The 17,577-nt window shown below is 50.6% G+C and overlaps 6 protein-coding genes across 6 annotated transcripts; 2 read left to right on the top strand and 4 right to left on the bottom strand.

Moving 5' to 3' along the window:
• Window positions 1–2,445: 2,445 nt before the first annotated feature.
• Window positions 2,446–4,103, top strand: N7443_004135 (Elongator complex protein 3; the record flags this gene model as incomplete). Its single annotated transcript, XM_056884191.1, has 2 exons — window positions 2,446–3,370; window positions 3,463–4,103. The coding sequence occupies 2 exons, from the start codon at window positions 2,446–2,448 to the stop codon at window positions 4,101–4,103; spliced, it is 1,566 nt and encodes a 521-aa protein (XP_056742469.1).
• A 499-nt stretch (window positions 4,104–4,602) lies between these two features.
• On the bottom strand, window positions 4,603–6,194 carry N7443_004134 (DNA-directed RNA polymerase I subunit RPA49; the record flags this gene model as incomplete). The annotated part of the gene is made up of 3 exons (XM_056884190.1): window positions 4,603–5,616; window positions 5,672–5,991; window positions 6,053–6,194. 3 exons carry the CDS (start codon window positions 6,192–6,194, stop codon window positions 4,603–4,605), a joined length of 1,476 nt encoding a protein of 491 aa, XP_056742468.1.
• Window positions 6,195–7,638: 1,444 nt separating this feature from the next.
• On the bottom strand, window positions 7,639–9,479 carry N7443_004133 (putative MFS transporter; the record flags this gene model as incomplete). The annotated part of the gene is made up of 7 exons (XM_056884189.1): window positions 7,639–8,195; window positions 8,254–8,355; window positions 8,407–8,763; window positions 8,819–8,941; window positions 8,997–9,157; window positions 9,223–9,394; window positions 9,467–9,479. The coding sequence occupies 7 exons, from the start codon at window positions 9,477–9,479 to the stop codon at window positions 7,639–7,641; spliced, it is 1,485 nt and encodes a 494-aa protein (XP_056742467.1).
• Window positions 9,480–10,944: 1,465 nt separating this feature from the next.
• On the top strand, window positions 10,945–12,270 carry N7443_004132 (Rieske [2Fe-2S] domain protein; the record flags this gene model as incomplete). The annotated part of the gene is made up of 1 exon (XM_056884188.1): window positions 10,945–12,270. One exon carries the CDS (start codon window positions 10,945–10,947, stop codon window positions 12,268–12,270), a length of 1,326 nt encoding a protein of 441 aa, XP_056742466.1.
• Window positions 12,271–12,466: 196 nt separating this feature from the next.
• Window positions 12,467–13,091, bottom strand: N7443_004131 (uncharacterized protein; the record flags this gene model as incomplete). Its single annotated transcript, XM_056884187.1, has 3 exons — window positions 12,467–12,579; window positions 12,642–12,746; window positions 12,803–13,091. The coding sequence occupies 3 exons, from the start codon at window positions 13,089–13,091 to the stop codon at window positions 12,467–12,469; spliced, it is 507 nt and encodes a 168-aa protein (XP_056742465.1).
• Window positions 13,092–14,373: 1,282 nt separating this feature from the next.
• Window positions 14,374–16,824, bottom strand: N7443_004130 (fungal specific transcription factor domain-containing protein; the record flags this gene model as incomplete). The annotated part of the gene is made up of 4 exons (XM_056884186.1): window positions 14,374–15,516; window positions 15,582–16,459; window positions 16,537–16,661; window positions 16,709–16,824. 4 exons carry the CDS (start codon window positions 16,822–16,824, stop codon window positions 14,374–14,376), a joined length of 2,262 nt encoding a protein of 753 aa, XP_056742464.1.
• Between the last annotated feature and the right edge of the window lie 753 nt (window positions 16,825–17,577).

Raw genomic sequence — 17,577 nt, 5'->3', positions numbered from 1 at the left:
GTTTCTCTTACCTGTCCACTCATTCAAGATGACTCGACGCGTGCATGCATTGGTCACGTACACGTTCGAATAGGTTTTTTTTTTTTTTTTCTCTTTCCCTCTAGGTTCACATCATTTGTCTTGTCTACGCTGTCCAATGACTTCATTGGTTATCGCCTTGCATTCGGAATAGGTCTGTTGTGTGTTGGATATAGCTTTCTATCTACATAGATCTAGTGTGGTAGGTTGGATGGCGTGAGCCAAGTCCAAATGAAAATTTGGGTTATTGAGGGATTGTTTTCTTCCAGTTTTTCGTAGTGGGTAAACCTGCTTCTCATTTCTTCGACCAAAAAGGTAGGATTGCATTACATTTTGCCAAATGCATCCTATTCTGCGACTACAGGTCACAGACCAAGAAGAGTCAAGCCTCTATGATGGTCTAGTACCCAATGGAAAGAATGGTACGGAGCCCGCCAGATTCACCAGACTGCGGAGGTCAACATCCAAAAAGAGGGGCGGGTGAATTACCTGCCTGACCCGCAGTCAAAATAAGATTCCAGAGGCTGAAAATTAGACATAAGGGGAGTATTATGATATCAGCCGGATCATAGACGAGCCATTCAGTGACCGTTACATATGAACATTTGGTCTCATAACCCTCAAGAGTAGTTATCCGTCTTTGGGAGGCCTCAACTCGCAGGTACCACACCACATGGCTAACTCGTGGTCAACCATGTGTTCGAGAACACGCTTTCTTTGATATTCTGAACACGAATCGTCTCACTTCCAAAGTCATTCACCGCAACCCAAATATTCTAACAAATAAGAAGGCCCTGCAGGGTAACCAGCCGGCTGACCTGGTCGGGAGCATGTAAGTGATACACCTTCCACGAGAAGGAACCCGAGAACCCCAATAAACCCGCCCCTCTTCTCAAAATAAAATGTCCAAACACAATGATACATAGTTACGTTGTGGAACCGGGGGTGGGCCTGGAGATCCGGATTTAAAGTGGACCCGCAACATGGGAGGGGAGGGGGCCGAAGCCTCTTACGATGCGTACGCATGGCCCCTGTAGGTATGTGCGTAGGTACCTGTGCTATGGTTGCATGTGTGTGCGAGAGTCGTGTGCTAGGGTCCGGATTTTGAGCTGGGCTCTGGTTCGGACTAGGCGGCCTTATGATTTGCCGCGCGAGGTCTACTGTAATAGTTGGGTTCGGAACCACGTAAGCTCTCTTTTCTTAATGAGTTTAGAATTTAACCGGACCAGGAGACTTCCTTTATTGATGTGTTGCGGAAAGTGACCGAGGGGAGGACAGACCGAGGGAAATCCGGCGATGCGGTCTGGCTACAATGATGCAGGTAATTGATGGTATTTGACAAGGGTAAGATCGCCATAGTCGCTAGTCTATTTACCTAGTGAACTTGCGTTGAGAGGATACATCATAGAATTCTATTTTGATAGATGTCTTAGGCCACGCTTGGAACCAGACCCGATGCTGGGTGAACAGGAATCACAACTTCGGCCGTACTAGTGGCACAGCCGGTTTGTCCGCCTGCGGGATTCTCCGACTCCTACCCATTGGTTACCAGATCTCTTGGCTTGGTGAAGCTTACTCGTAAATTACATCCGATTAATCTTTCGCCTCTCGGGCTTATGCATTTATGCAGGGAGGCGCAGGGCTCGTTTTCTATCTAGGAAGGCCCGTTGATCACTTCAAAGACAGTCAGAACAAAGATAGCGACTCCACACCCCCTAATGTCGAACTGTCACACGTGGAAGATGACAAGGTTAGCACGGAATGATTTAACGACAGTCGGAGAAATCAGATGCATCCCTCGGACGCATAATTGGTCTTTCATATAGCGAAAAGCAGACTATGACAGCATCCTGCGCTTAGCCTGCCTTTCTAGACCATGTGAGTGGTTCTCCACCACGCAGTACAATCAAACACGATTGGCACGATAGTCTGAGCCAACGAAGTAGTGGAGTCTTCTCTCACTCTCTCCAACATCTTTAACCCCGGGCTTGACGTAGCCGGGGCGGATATGACGTCGACGTCGGGTTGCCGACAGTCGCCCCACGGGCCGCGAACTATGTCCACAACAGGTTTTGCGAGGCTAATCCTTCTTCCATGCAACTTCCGACCATTCACGATGGAATTGGAAGGTGCGGGTGGATCCGACGTGCCTGTAACCCTATGATCTTGTACGCTGTTGCGGGATCTCTCGTTGCGGCCATGTCAAAATCGTGGCCCCCAGGTTTGGGGCTCCACTTGGATGTTTGGTAGTATATAGATGTCCCCCCCGGTTTTCGCCATTGCCTTTTGTTTTGCTTCTACAGGGCCTTTTTTCCCATGATACCCCGGTCTTCCACCCCTTTTACTCCATACTTTCTATACCCATTCCTATACCTATACCTCCACGACAGGTTATTACAATAGAGGGTACAGGAGCATACACCACACATGGACGCACCAACAGGTTCCCCGCTCTTCGGGAAGCGGGATGAAATCGACAAAGAAGTCGAGGACCACGAGCTCAAACAGAAAGAAAAGAAGAAAGCCGAGCGCGGTAACGAGGCCCACGCCGAAAACGCATCCGAATCGGATCAGACAAGTCGTGAAGATGCTCCCAAGGTCGAGAAGGCCGGCAAGCGAGAGCTTACGGAAGATGATTGTTATGATACATTGGGATTCTGCTTTCCAACATGGAAGAAATGGACCATTTTGAGCGTCATTTTCATCGTGCAAATGTCGATGAACTTCAACAGCGGCGTCTACTCCAACGCCGTCACCGGCCTGACCGAGGAATTCCATATCAGTGAGCAAGCCGCTCGCGTAGGACAATGTGTCTTCCTCGTCGCCTATGCCTTCGGATGTGAGCTGTGGGCTCCTTGGTCCGAGGAGTTTGGCCGCTGGCCCATCATGCAGCTCTCTTTGTTCTTTGTGAATATCTGGCAGATTCCCTGCGCCCTCGCTCCAAACTACGGCACAATCGTCGTATGTCGTGTCCTGGGTGGTCTCTCTTCAGCCGGTGGCTCTGTCACCCTAGGAATGACCGCGGACATGTGGGAAGCAGATGACCAGGGCTACGCCGTTGCCTTCGTCGTCCTTTCATCCGTCGGCGGCTCCACGATTGGACCTTTCTTCGGCGGCATCATCGGCCAGTATCTAAGCTGGCACTGGGTCTTCTGGGTGCAATTGATCTTTGGCGCCGCCACCCAAATCCTTCACTTCTTCTTCGTTCCCGAAACGCGCGCCACGATTCTCGTCGATAGAGAAGCCAAACGCCGCCGCAAGGCCGGCGATGAAGTTTACGGTCCCAATGAACTGAAGACCCCCGACTCGACTTCGCCGACGTTCTCCGCCTCTGGCGCCGTCCCTTCGAAATGTTCCTTCTGGAACCAATCGTCCTCTTCCTCTCCCTCCTCTCTGGATTCTCTGACGCTCTAATCTTCGTCTTCACCGAATCTTTCACCCTAGTCTTCGGACAATGGAACATGTCCACCCTCGCAGTCGGTATGACCTTTGGCTCAATCCTCCTCGGCTACATCATCGCCTACTTCATCTTCCTACCCGATATCCACCGCCAAATCAGTCTCCGCCGCAAAGAAGGCACAGCATCCCGCCTCGCAGAACGCCGCCTGTTACTCCTCCTCTTTATCGCGCCTCTTGAACCAATTGGCCTCCTCGGCTTCGCATGGACATCAATGGGCCCGCCCATCCCATGGATCGCACCACTTATCTTCGCCTGTCTAATCGCCATGGCAAATTACGCCATTTACATGGCTACAATCGACTACATGGTCGCAGCCTACGGACCATACAGTGCCTCTGCAACTGGAGGAAATGGTTTCGCGAGAGATTTCTTAGCGGGTATTGCTACCATGTACTCGACACCTATGTACCAGAATATGGGAAGCAAGTATCATTTGCAGTGGGCTAGTACATTGCTGGGATGTGTTGGGTTCTTGGTTCTGATTCCGATTTATGTGTTTTATTGGAAGGGTCCGGAGATTCGGAAGAAGAGCAAGTTTGCACAGGAGCTTGAGGCTGATCGTGTGCGGCATGGGGAGAACCGCAGGGCGAGTTCGTTTGCTGTTGAGCAGCGTGGGCAGCCTTAGTGGATTGTATATTATTTTTTAAATATTGCATTTTATGAACAATGATGACATGTTTTGCCTTCTATTTTGTTCTCATTTCAATAACCATATAGAGTAACAATAACAATCTGGATATTGCCAGGGTCATATATACATTTACGAGACATTGCAAGCTTTGAAATACTTAAGTGTGCACCTAAACAATATGGTTACTTATACTACCTCAAGAGCTACCTATGACCCCTCCAGGGCTATACACACGCTCGTTCCATCCAGATCACACAATTTTCGAGGTTTCCCCTGGCTAAGTACATATATTTCTTGCCTGAGAGGCCACTGATTTTTTGAGTCAAGGCTTTCCATACACATATACGAATACAACTCCACAAGGTCGTGCAAATAGAATATGTGCAAGAAATCTTCATTCGTAAAGAAACATTTTGAGACAAGCTGTGAAAAATGTAGAAAAACGCCGGATATACCACAGACAATGATTTTACCAAACACATTCACATCAAACCTATTTCCTACCACCACGGCTAACTTTAGGGAACTCAACGGGGATACGCAGACGAGCAACACGGCGCGCCTGAGCCTCAGCCTTGCCACCCTTGATGTTCCACTTCTTGAACTCCGTCTCGCGGGGTTTATCAATACGGCATCCCAGCTCGCGGAAGTACTGCTGCACAGTATTCGCGTCAAGACGAAGATCATCGCGCAGATCGGAGGGATCAGTAGCCAACTCGTTGGGTGCGTTACCACCCAAGGAGCTGGATCCACCGTCCTTAGCCGGCTGGGGTGGAATGTGCAGGGAGAGAGCGCAGATGGTGGTGTGGAGGAGGGTCAAGTCGTGCTTGGAGAGCCAGCCTCCGCTAGGAGCGAAGCGGCGACGCACAGCATCGATGACGGCGTCGGGGAGGTCATTTTCAGATGATTCGGACTCCTGGTCCTTGGATGTGGTGCCTGTTGTGCTGGAAAGAATACGGCGGAGGTCGTTGCGGGCTGGGAGACGCTTGCTGCCGGGGCCAGCGCCCTTGCCACCACCCATTCTCTTCAGGGAGTGGTCGAATTCGAGCAGCATTTGGATCAGGCGGAGCAATTGCAGCTGAGTGGCGTTGTCGGCGTTTGCAATGGCCACGACGCGGTTGGCGACGAAGCGCGAGCCGGTCGTCACTTCCAGACCGGCGTCCACCTGCTGCTTCCACTCGGCTACGCCGTTCAATTGGTGCAGAGTAGCGACACCGCCGGGAACCAGGGTCTCGAGAGGGTAGACGTCGGCGGGATGAGCGGCTGTGAGGTCGGGTTGGGGCAGGGGTTTCGCGGCTTGCACTTCAGCTTGCACGTCGGTGGCCTTGGTGACACCGGAGGCGACACCGGCCGGCAATGAGGAGATGAGGGCAGCGCCCGCCTCGGTGACGGTTCCGGCGGGTGCGTTCGACAGCTGGGCGTTTTCTTGCATAGACTGCACGGCCTTTCGGGACTGCTTGGTACCGAATGTGTTGGTAAGAGCGGTACGCTGGGCGCGCATGGTGTTCTGCATCTTCGTTAGCTAACCATTCCCAAGCCTTAAGCCAATTTTTAAAGCTTACCAGTTCCTCATCAGACTCGTCATCCTCAGGCTTCCTGCTACGGACAGCGCCGCGGAGAGTAACCCGACGAGCCTCTACAATCTGCCATGTCTTGCGCTCAGGATCCACGACGGCGATATAGTGCTTCAGTTGCGAATCCGCATCCTCGCCGGTTCCCTCGCGGCCGGTGAAATCCATCTTCTCGTGCTCGGAGGACTGCAACAAGATCTCCGACGAGGTAATGCCCGGGTTGCGAGTGGCAGACTTGGAGACATTGTCGCGGGCCTTGAGGTATGGTGTCCAGCGGAGGGACTTGGAGTTCTGGACGCCGGGGGTGGTAGCTAGATGACGCGGGATGTTAGGACTGCAGAAAAGAGGCAATTGCCGTGTCAAAGGTCTCACCGATCACAGGAGCAAGCTCGCTCTTGTCCTCGACAAGGCTAGCTGCCAGCGGAGGAAGTGCTTGCAGAGCAGGCTTCTTGCTCGGCCGCTCGTAGCGGTCCGAGGCACGCTTGCGCTTCTTATCGATTTTGTCGGACGGCATTGTGTCTGGAATAAAGCACAGACAGCACCGTAAGAATATTCAGTGGTTCAGCTCGAGTGACCGGCCGAATGCTTTGATAGAATAAATGTCATTAAGTCGCGGGCAGAAAAATTTCCTAGCGCCGGGGCTTATGCTTTAGGAAGGCGGTGAGTGGGATACGCACAATGCGAATATACATCACAAGTCTCATAGAGCACAATATTAACTGCCAGGATCTATCAAAACCAAGGGCTACAGGTTGAATTACGATTGTGAAAATATATGCTCTGCAAAGTCATGAATTATCGGGAAGCGTAGCTATCGAAACTAAGACCTCCGAGCTTTCTCCAGTATTTTTTGGTGCGCTAAACTCTCGAGCGAGACCCTTCATGGCTCATGGCCCTCCGAAGAGAGACCTCATTGCGAACAATGCGAGCAGAATTGACCAGTCACCCCAGTACCGAGCTCAGGACTGTTTCCAGTCCTCCAACCCTCAACTGGACACATGACCCCTCCGAGTTTAAAAACCATGCCCGGCATCAGCTCGACCGACGTTAACGAATCCGAGGAAATTGGATAGATGGGAACGTTGTTTGGACGCAGATTCCGTCGGCGAACTGTTGATTCTTCAAAGTGATGGGCGGAACCATAATCCGGGCAGGCAACTCGTTTTAATGAGGGTGTGAGAGGAAGTCGTAAAGATTCATCAATTGTCGTGTTCAGCGTTCAAACATGAGTCTCGACATGAGGAGCTGAGATGGAGGGGGCGAGTAGTTTATTTGCTGTAGGCGGCAGTTAGTATCGATGATAATTTTGTGGCAGTGCTCAATGGCACTGGTGAGAGCTCCCCAGCTTCCGGAGCTGTGGGGGTAGAACTCACGATCTGGCACGCATCTTTCTTCTCTTGCGCTTGAGACGACGAACGCGCTTCTTTCTCCACTTAGCTCTCATCTTCGTAGATGTTCTGTATTCGGATTAGTCCATGGTCAATGGGGCTCGAGGGAATCCCTTGGGATCCGAGTGGCGACTTACTATTCTGCGAAAATGAAGAGATGGTTGGAAGAAGGAGAAAGAGAGCGGCCCGCGACGGGTTTGTGTAGTGGGTGGCTTACTCAGCTAAGCGAGGCGCTAACCTATTTCAGGGAGTTGAGCAGGTGACACGTGACGACTCCATTACATCACACAGAAGGCCGTGGAAATAGGGTTTCCGCTCTGGCAGTCGCTTATTTGGAAGTAGGGCAACGATCATTCCGATTTCATTATGAATTGGTTCAGTGCATTGCACGCATTACTATGTACTTGGTGCTATTTCACCGTGTTTTCGTAGCCCGCGGCTTTCAATCGCTGTGCATCTCATATCTCATAAGACCGCCTTCAACCTTGGAACCCCCGGAGCTTACTCCCTTGGATGGGCATACACTCAAAATTTGGGCAATTCCACCGTTCTTCGGAATCGAAACGTCATCTAGAATTGATAACGGTAGGTTGGTGCGAGATCGCCCTCGTATTCCTCCTGCTCCTCTGAGACAGCGCTCGGGTCAATGGCAGCGCGGTCACGCTTGCGATTCTCGTGCCAAATAGCACCGAAATAGAGGCAGCATGCCACAATAGACAAACAGCACCATGCTATGCAAATGCTGAAACCGGTCCTGTAGTAAGGAGCCTCGCTCGAGATAAAAGAGTAGGTAGCAATGATGCCTCCAATGTTGCCGAATCCGACCTGCCAAGCAGTGCCCACGCTACGACGGTGGTGACCACCCAAGTTCATCGCAAACCAACACACGATGACAGGCATGGCACTGTAGGCACCGCAGGTCACAAGGAAGAGCGCACCGTACTCGGCATGTCGGTGCTCCTTGCCGTGAATACTGAAGAGCATGGCAAATCCAGCGATAGCGATGCACACTGTAATTACCGTAAAGGCGAAACGGTGCTTCATGCGATCCGAGCAGAAAGCAACAACCATAGAAAACACAAATGCTGCTGCCCAGGGAGGAATGGAATACAACTGGGTTTGGACCGCTGGTGTGTATAATTAGCGACATGTTTCACGAGATATATGGACAGTGCCAGCACATACCACTGTATCCATAGCTCTGGATGATCGAAGGAGCGAAGTAGGCATAACTGTACGCCGGGACGATGAGACCAAAGTACATGAAGCCACCGAGAATGACCTTGTCTATAGAAGCAGTCAGTATTTGCAAGGAAGTATGGTGATAATTTCACTCACAGTCCAACAAGACGCCCTTGATCTCAGGCCAGCCCATCTTGATGTGATGAGCCGACTTGCCGACATCCTTGGCCAGCTTCTCGCGGACGAACGCGCGCTCCTCCTCGGTCAACCACTTGGTCTCCTCCGGGAAATCGGGAATAAAGAAGAACAGGATGATTGCAACCGCCGCAGTGATAACACCTTCAATGATGAACACCCAGCGCCAGCCGCTGTAACCTCGGTCACCATCCATGTGCGACAGACCATATGCCAACAAACCACCGAAGGCACCGGCCAGGGTAGTCGAGCTGAAGAAGAAACTGAATCGCTTCTGGGCTTCGCTACGCTTGTACCACATGCCCATGAGGTAGAAACCTGCAAATTGTCAGTACGCGCCAGCCAACCGCTGCATTGTCGCATATGTACTCACATCCAGGGAACATGCCCGACTCGAAAACTCCCAAGAAGAATCGAGTGGCCATCAATCCACCCCAGTTTGTCACCAAGCCCTGGCAAATCATCACGACGCCGAACATGAACATGCAAAGGGACACTGCACCACGGGTAGTCAGTCACTCGCTCTCGTCACATTGTAGATAATCACATACACCAAACGTGAGGCTTCAGTTTCTTCAGGAGGATATTCGCCGGAATTTCGCAAATAATATAAGGCACAAAGAAGATAGTCAAGGCGGTGTTGTACTTGGTGCCTTTTTCGATGTCCAAATCGGCCTTGAGTCCAAGAATAGCCGCGTTACTGATATTGACACTGTGTGGAGGGGTATGAAGGTCAGCAGTCTGTCGCATTCGATCATAGGAGCGCGAGATCCTTACCGGTCCAAAAAGGCGAGCAGGTACAAGATACAGATGCACGGCAGGAGGCGCCCATCGATTTTGGCCATTAACTTGCGTTCATTTATATTAGAAAACTGGGGAGCTTCCGAGTCCGATCCATCAAATTTCCGGTCGGGGGACAGGCTCTCGCCCTTCTCGCCGGTGTGCAAGTCTGCTTCAGCTGTCAGCGCCGATCGCTCGCGTACAGTCGCAATGCGCGGCTATAGATCGCATCACAACATACCTGCTAAACCCATGATTGGATGTGATCGCTAGCACGAAGCACACGAAGAAAGAGATCTCTGCCTAGGAGGGGAGGAGCAGATCCAGAAGAAATCACTGGAAACAATAGGCTGTTCGGGTGTAGGATCGTCAAGCGCAGATCAGCCCGCAATGCAGGGATGAGAATACCCGAGGCTCGGCTTGCTGCACCGTCCAAGCTTCGAATCTGGGGGGAGCAAAGAAAGTGAGATGAAAGCAAGAAGAAAAATTCTCAGGCACGAGGACTTAGCTCTGAATTAAATCAAAGCCAAAGGTATTGAGTCACGTTCAGCGAAAGCTCGTTGCGACACTGCATTGTGAGATCCACAATGCCCACTTAGGCCCCGATCTCGGCCTATAGTGCGAGATGATCATCTCAGCTACAGCTACCTACCGGATTTCACCGCTTTGCAAGTTCTCTGCATAGCTGCAGATGCGTCACTGATGTGCCGCGATTCTACTGTTACGCATAGTAAGTGTACGTGCTTGGAGGCGCGTCAGCTCAATTGCGCGGGATCGTCACGCCGTGCCCAGGTCTCCCCCGCAAAGGGATCCGCTCCACAAAAAAAGGGGGCGGTCACTCGGCTCGAATGACCAACCGGCCTTCTATTAGGCGCTTGGCAAAATGGCCTTAGCTTAGTGCACTTGCATAACAAGCGATGCACTTATACCCATCAACGCCTTCACAAAAGATCGATTCCGGTAATCCAGGGATCGTCAACACTAACACGGTTCGTCCAAGGTTGCGGGTATCTCTGGACCCAGGTCCACTTTTTGATCTGACTGAATTTCATGGCCGTGCTCATTTATGCATGCGCTCAGCAGCCAGTATCATTGCCGACAAGCCCTTCATGCAGCTTAATTTAAGCGATAAAGGAAAGCACTGGACTGGTGCCCCTGCTGTATATAAGACAAGCACTTTCCTCACCCCCGGGGAGTATACGAGCCCTTAGGATTGGTGGAAATCTACCCCAAATGCTATCACGATTGGATGGAACAAAGTACAGACCAGGAGGATGTAAGACGTGTCCCGTCTCGTCAGATTTTCGCCAAATAAAGCAATACGTTATATGGAACATTAAGATGGGTATAAGCTCGCATGTGCGATCGGTGAAGCCTTTTCTCTGTCTCCATTCACTTCATGCAAACACCAGCTTCCATCACAGCATGACCTATGAAACCTCGGGAATTCCGAATTAACGATCTTGAGAGGTGAAGATGGACATTCCCACCGAAGGAGACTATGTGATCACAGCCATGTTTCTCTTCTCAATTCCATAAGCACACCAAATTACAGATTCTATCATTTCCCCTGTCAAACATTACTTCACTTTTGCCCCCGCGGTGGGTCCGGCTCATCATCTTCACGTGACATCAAAAATCAAAGCCAAGAAGCATCAGGCGGCGACTTCGGCGACTTCCCCGATCTAGAAGCGCATACAAACAGTCACAGTGATCAAAATGCTGATCAACTGTGGGCCTCTGTCTGGATTCGTTCAGGCGCGATATGTGATCCATCTCTCTACGGGAAAGCGACTGGTGCTGTTCCGCCTGCCGTCAATCGACCCGGCCGGTTCAAAACCCAACGAGACAGAAGGATGGTCGTACTACGCGATGGAAGCAGAGTGTCCGCACGCAGGAGGCCCGATGCAAGATTCCCAAGTCGATATTGAAGACTCCGCATACGTCGTGTCTTGTCCGTGGCACGCCTATGATTTTAACGTGGAGACTGGCGAGTCGAGCGTGGGTATCAAAGCCTGCACGTTTCCCGTTGATGTCCGCGATGGATCCGTCACTCTTGATTTCCCAGTTGAGGATGGGTTTATTGTCACGCTTGGCAAGATTGAACCTGTCAGCGAGAAAGTCAAGTTGAAGCATGCGCGACCGTCCGATAAACCAGCGCCTGCTCGGGCTGATCCGGGCATGGCACAATATCTCGACGACAAGGCGACGTTATGTGACTGGGCTGTTCATATTCTGAATACCGCTAATCCGGAACACAAAATCGAGTTGACTACCCACTTGTTCTCCATTTTCAGTGAGAGAGAGGGCACAGCCTCGCCCATGGAAATCGGAAGAGGGACTATCGCCGCCCCGGATCAACCTCCTCGCGAGAAAATGAAGACCTTGGAGCCTGGAAAGATGCCACGCGCTGGAAACGGAGGAAGCATCAGGAGTCGGGTTGCAATGCTCCACGCCCTGGCTAATATTGAACTCTGGGCCATCGACCTCGCGATCGACATCTGTGTACGATTCTCAACATTCCACGCCGAGAAATCCTCCCTGGAGCTACCGCGAGCGTACTTTCACGACTGGTTGAAAGTCGCCAGCGACGAAGCGAAACACTTCTCCCTCCTACGCACACGGATAGAAGAAATGGGATCTCATTTCGGTGCCTTACCAGTCCACCATGGGCTCTGGGAATCCGCCACGGAAACCGCACACGACCTTCGCTCCCGGATCAGCATCATCGCTTTGGTCCACGAAGCTCGGGGTCTAGACGTCAACCCAATGACCATCCAGAAGTTCCGCAACGCCGGCGATGCAGAGAGTGTTGCTACCCTCGAGATTATCCATAACGACGAAATCACACACGTCACCACGGGCCACCGATGGCTCACATGGATCTGTGACCAAGAAGGCACAGATCCGGTCCAAGTCTTCCGCAACAACGTCTCGAAACACTTCCGAGGCATTCTTCGAGGACCATTCAATGAGGAAGCCCGCTTGCAGGCAGGTATGGACAAGCGCTACTACGAAACCACGCCGGAAATAATAGCTGCATAATGATATCCACATATGACGATGTACGACACAAGACAAAAAGCAATAGAATCGAATTTCACAACTTTGAATTGACCCGCATACTTCATTTATTCATACGAATGAGCCCAGCGCATGTTCACTAGCTCATATTACATTCTTTATGGAGTACACAAAGCCTTCATACCGCCTCCAAGGCGGTCATCCGCCCATTGGGCATCTACTTCAGGTAGATGGGCTCCAGCTCGACCTTGCTGCAGCTGCAAGGGATAGTGGGCGTGTAGTACTTGTCCAGCCAGAACAGCTGAGGAGAACCGTGGAACCACTGGCAGACTGTGGGGTGGATAAGTTAGCCAAGAACTCAGGGGAAATGACGTCAATCGTGTTTTACTTACCGAGCCATCCACCAAAGCCTTCGGCCTCAGACCAGATGAACGTGTCATCCGTGATGGAGAAGCCGTCGACGCCGCCGCCGGCGTTGATCTCCACAGCCTCCCAGTCTTTTGGGTGTTAGTTGTGGTTGTTTTTTTAGATCCGGGATATTAACAAAACTTACCGGCATAATTGGCGTCTCCGCCAATATCGAAGCCCCAGGGATATGAGGTGCCTAGGTCAGCGAGGGCAGTGGTGCCGTTCAGGTAGAAGGCGGTTGCGGCGTCGGCTTTGCTCTCGAGAACCGCATCGTTCAGGCCGGCGCCGGTGTGGTAGGTGGTGAGGAACAGGTCGTTGTGATCGGCGAGTTTGGAGCCGGTAGTCTTTAGGTGGAATTCCTTGCCGGCAGATCTGGCGAGGGGGTTGGCCACGGCAGTAGCAGCCAGAAGACCGATTGCAGAGAGGAATTTCATCGTGGTGGTTTGTATTGGTATCGAATACTCAAGCGAATGTGGACTTGTGAAAGGTAGGAATGCAAGTAGAGGACACGGGAACAGGCACCAATTTATATACTCTTGCCGATCAGGTCCATCGGGTTTCCATAATAATTCCGATGGTGTAATGGGTGGGATCGCATGCTGAGCCACCTGGGCACCATTAACCAAGTCCTGAAAATGAGGCTGTGATCCAATGAAGCAAGAATAAGGAAAAAGGAAATGCCGCTGTGATCCAAAGCCCGAGGCTTTTTCTAAGACATAAGCAACATAAGCAACGAGTATCCCACTCCGGGGCAGGATTAGTGAAGTCTTCGGCTCTGTTGGACCAGCGATCCCGCCAGTCAGGTTTGTTTATTGATGCAGATCCCCCCGCATCGGGCAAGATCGGTGCTCGAGCTGTGGAAAACTCCGAGGTCTCTGAGGGGTTGTGAGACATGTCTACGTCGTCGGTTCTATGCTGACATCGTTACTTCTTACGATTATGAGTTGTGAATGACTTCGTTGTTGACGAGGGGAAATGGATTGCTGACAGGTCATTTCTGAGACAAGAACTGAAACCAACGGTGATATAGGTGCAATGCAGGCAAAACACTTGACGTAGGAGAGAGCAGATGCACGGAGCGCGGAAATTTCGTCGAAAATTTGCGGAAATTATGGTCAGACTTGTGCATTCGGGACGTCACTGGCTCGTGGGCTCAACTTTGGAGCTAAAGCTTTTCTCTGACCGATATATTACGAAATGACTCGGGTCATAAATGCCGACCATATGCTGATCCTGTTTAAAAGAAAGTTTTTGTTCCAAGAGATCGACCGTGGCTTCTATCTATTATTGTCAACTATGACAGCCAAAAGGCTCACAGGATCGGCGGACCGCGATCTCTGAGATGTGATGGTCACGGGTCTAAGCAGACTTACACTTATCCAGGCTAAGCTAGTGAGAAATGGGTATGAACGGAATAGAGCCGCTAGGGAGACCAAGCTTAAGCTCTCTTACTCTAAGGTGGCCATGTTCAATGCCTAGTTCTTTCAGTGAACACAAATCGGCGAGAGACGTTTGCATCTCTCGATAAGCCCAAGTGCCGTGGCAGGAAGAACAAAGGCAGATAGAGCACCTAAGGGTGGATTTGGATAAACAGAGAGAAGAGCTAGAGGAGGCAAAGGGCCAGTTGGAGAGTAGATGGCGAACATTATCAAGAAAGACAGGCCGTTATTTTTGACATTGCTTTGCTGAAGATAGAAATTCACCGAGTTTTCCCGCTTATCCATCAAATCCGTATCCCAGGCTATTAGCTCCTACGAGGACTTCGTTTTCGTTGTTGTCTGCAAGACTCAAAAGAAGTTCGAAGTCCACGTCATCCCATCCCCTTTGTAAATCATCAACTCCGGCCTGATCCCAAAGTGACACGGAGTCCATTTCTTGTGGATCAACCAGCCCAGCGCCCTGGTATTCAGAGAAAGGGAGATCTTGCATAATGGTATCATCTGTCAAGTGGAGGTAGTCCCAAAAGTTCTGGATCATTGGCTCATTCGAATATTCACCGGCAAGAATATCCGTAAACGGAAGATCGTTTGGGGCTTGAATGTCGCTCAGATACGAAAATTTCATCAGCTGGTGAGGCTGCTGATGATATCCGGTTTGACCCAAAAGAAAACTGTTCGCCCCGGGCAAGACGCGGTTGTTGCAAACAGAATCCTGAAGCGATGATGCCAAAGGGGTAATATTGTTTTCAGCAGTTTCGGCATCACTCAGTATTGGAGGGCGAGAACTCAGTTTTGCTCTTGCCTTTTCGCTTGCGGAGAGAATACGCGAAATAACAAGCAGAGTGCGCGTTGCCGTCGGGCTCCAAGTTTTCATGCGTACTAGAAACTCAATAGCAATTTTGACTTGCGAATGACAAGATTCTAGCGAGGCATGCGGATCATCTGTCGTAGCATCGGCAAGAAAGCATCCCAGCAGCGGAACACACACAGCCTGTAAGAGTAGCCATACACCATTCCAGCCCGTGGACTGGTTGATTAACGGAGTGGCCACAATATCCTCAATCGTTTCTTTTGCATAGCGTCGGCATTTCCGGATTGAGGAGAGTTCAGACTCCGGTAGGGCAAAACAAGGAATGCGGCGGATAGCATAGTCTAGCAGGCTGGGACGGTGGAGGAGGAGACACTGATTAAAGTATCGCCAACGCATCACTGTGCGGGTAACAAAAATTGATTCTGAGCATGGCTGATGATTTTTCAAAATCGATGGTAGGTTATCAAACCAGTCTTCAAGCTCTTGGTTCAGTCTCCTGCGCTCGGCATGAGAGATGATCGAGGTCGCGGCGACAGCTTCTTGAATTCGTGTGGCAATCCGACAAAACCGAACATTTTCCGAAAGAGGCAGGATTTCTAGCACGTTTCTCTTTAGTCGGGTTAGCTAAGATATAACTTTGCATACAGTATTCAAGATCAGTTTGGCAGTGATACCTCATCTCCCCGTAACAACAGATCAACACTAGAATTTGTCGGTCCGTGTCGATCGATATCTGGCCGATCGAGTGGACCACAGGCCCAGGTATCCATACAGAACAGCGACCACCAGGCTCGTCGTCTGATCTGCAGGCTGTTACTGAAGTCGGCGGTCTGTGTTCGAGAATCTGTATTTTCGTAGAAGCCCTGTGCTAATGCCATGCGCTGGACGGCACCCATCAGGGAATATGCAAGGTTCGGCTGGCTGATATAGTGCAAGTAAAGTCCACTCATCAGGCCGAGAGTCTGTATTGTCTCCAAGTGAGGGGAACCAAGACACTCCAGGCCCAAATGATTTTTGCATCGTGAATAGTAGACACAGTGAGACTTGTCTTGGGTATTTGTAGCCGCAATACTGCCAAGGGCACAGATGATGTTCAACAGACTAAGCCATTCCCTGTCTTTACGATGGCCTGACGCATAAGTTGCCCGAAAGCTAGTTTCGTCGACTATTGGAACAAGAAGATGAAAATAGGTAAAATAAGCAGCGATACAATCACTTTCCGGTGTCAAGGCACGATCACTTCTTGATTTGGTTGACGGGGCCCGGAATTGCGGCTGTAGGGGTCTTAATGGTAACACCTGTGATGAGGCACCGGGTTTCTGCGGTTGCAGAAATGCATCATCGTGGCCAGTATCTTTATGGGTGGGCCCTTTATGGTCAGGGACACTTTCAGGACTGAGAATGAATATCAATTTGAAGATCGCATGGACTGATGATATCCCGAGGTATGACCTAGGCTTCCTCGAGTTCAATGAGAGGGCATTGACATCATCCGAGACTTCAGAATCGCATTCCTCAAGCGGTGTGATTTCTGTGCTTTCTCTGGATGTAGCTTTAGTTTTGTCAGTGACGAGTTCAAGGCGAATGTATGCCCGGCTGGAGCTGGCTCCACGTTTTTGAAGAACTCACGATACATCAGGTCAAGCAGCTGTTCACGTGGCATATGCTTGAGGTTTTCCAGATTTGAACCCGGAAAAAGCCTTTCCAGGGCACCGCGATACTCGGCCACCTGTGCAGACAGGTCGTCCACATACCTAGCCCGAGATTAGAAAGATCGATGCAACCAAATTCAGGAGCTCACCTTCGCAACGATTGCTGGGGCTGCAGACCCCCACGGGCACTTCGTCTAGGCTGAATATGGGCTGCGCTTTTCCGCGTTACATCTTTTTGGGCTTGGTTTGGGGGTGATTGAGGCATGGTGGCTCGGGCCTTTGTTCCCTTCCTTCCCATTCAGTTCTTCTTCAAGGCTAAAATCAAGACTCTTCACCTCTACCTCACGTTGAAAAGACTACTTGAGCCTGACAGGCAGTTAAGACATGTTCTTGTAATGTTAGCACACTGAAATTGGATATGGCGAAAATCAGAGGATGATCGTTTGGCTTGGACGGATCGACCCCAGAAAGTGCGGGGGTGGAACAACTTTACTAGTTAACACTTTGTATCTCGGCTATGCTCACCCATGTCTAAATTTGAAGTCGCTTAAATCCGGGAGTAACAGACCATCTTTTAATTCTGGTTTCGTATCCAATTTTCTATCGCGAAAGAGAACCCCTAATTTTAAGGTATCCGTGTACAATTGACCAACCTCTATCTTGATTCCTGCACTTACCATTGGACATATTGTCACTGATATTGTTTCTACACCAATGTCTCTACATTGACATTCTCCCGATCAAGTACTGTCCATTTGCCTTCTTTCTGCATCACGTTCACCTTAGCCCCTTGTCTATCACCACATATCCAAGGGCCATTACGTCGGCCATATAGCTCTACCGTCTCAATAGTTCCCACGCGATTATACGTCCGCTTCCTTGGAGCGGTCCAATATACAACGGTACCTTCCTTGATAAAGGCGTTGTTCTGGTTCAACGGAGCCATAATAAATTCAAACCATTGTCTATGGCTGATGTACTTCCTCTTGTCTCGGAATCCATACTATACCCCCTCCGG

The sequence above is a fragment of the Penicillium atrosanguineum genome (assembly GCF_028827265.1).
Source record: "Penicillium atrosanguineum strain IBT 20685 chromosome Unknown utg000003l_segment0_segment0, whole genome shotgun sequence".
NCBI classification, from domain to species: domain Eukaryota; kingdom Fungi; phylum Ascomycota; class Eurotiomycetes; order Eurotiales; family Aspergillaceae; genus Penicillium; species Penicillium atrosanguineum.
This window is presented reverse-complemented; position numbering and strand designations above follow the sequence as displayed.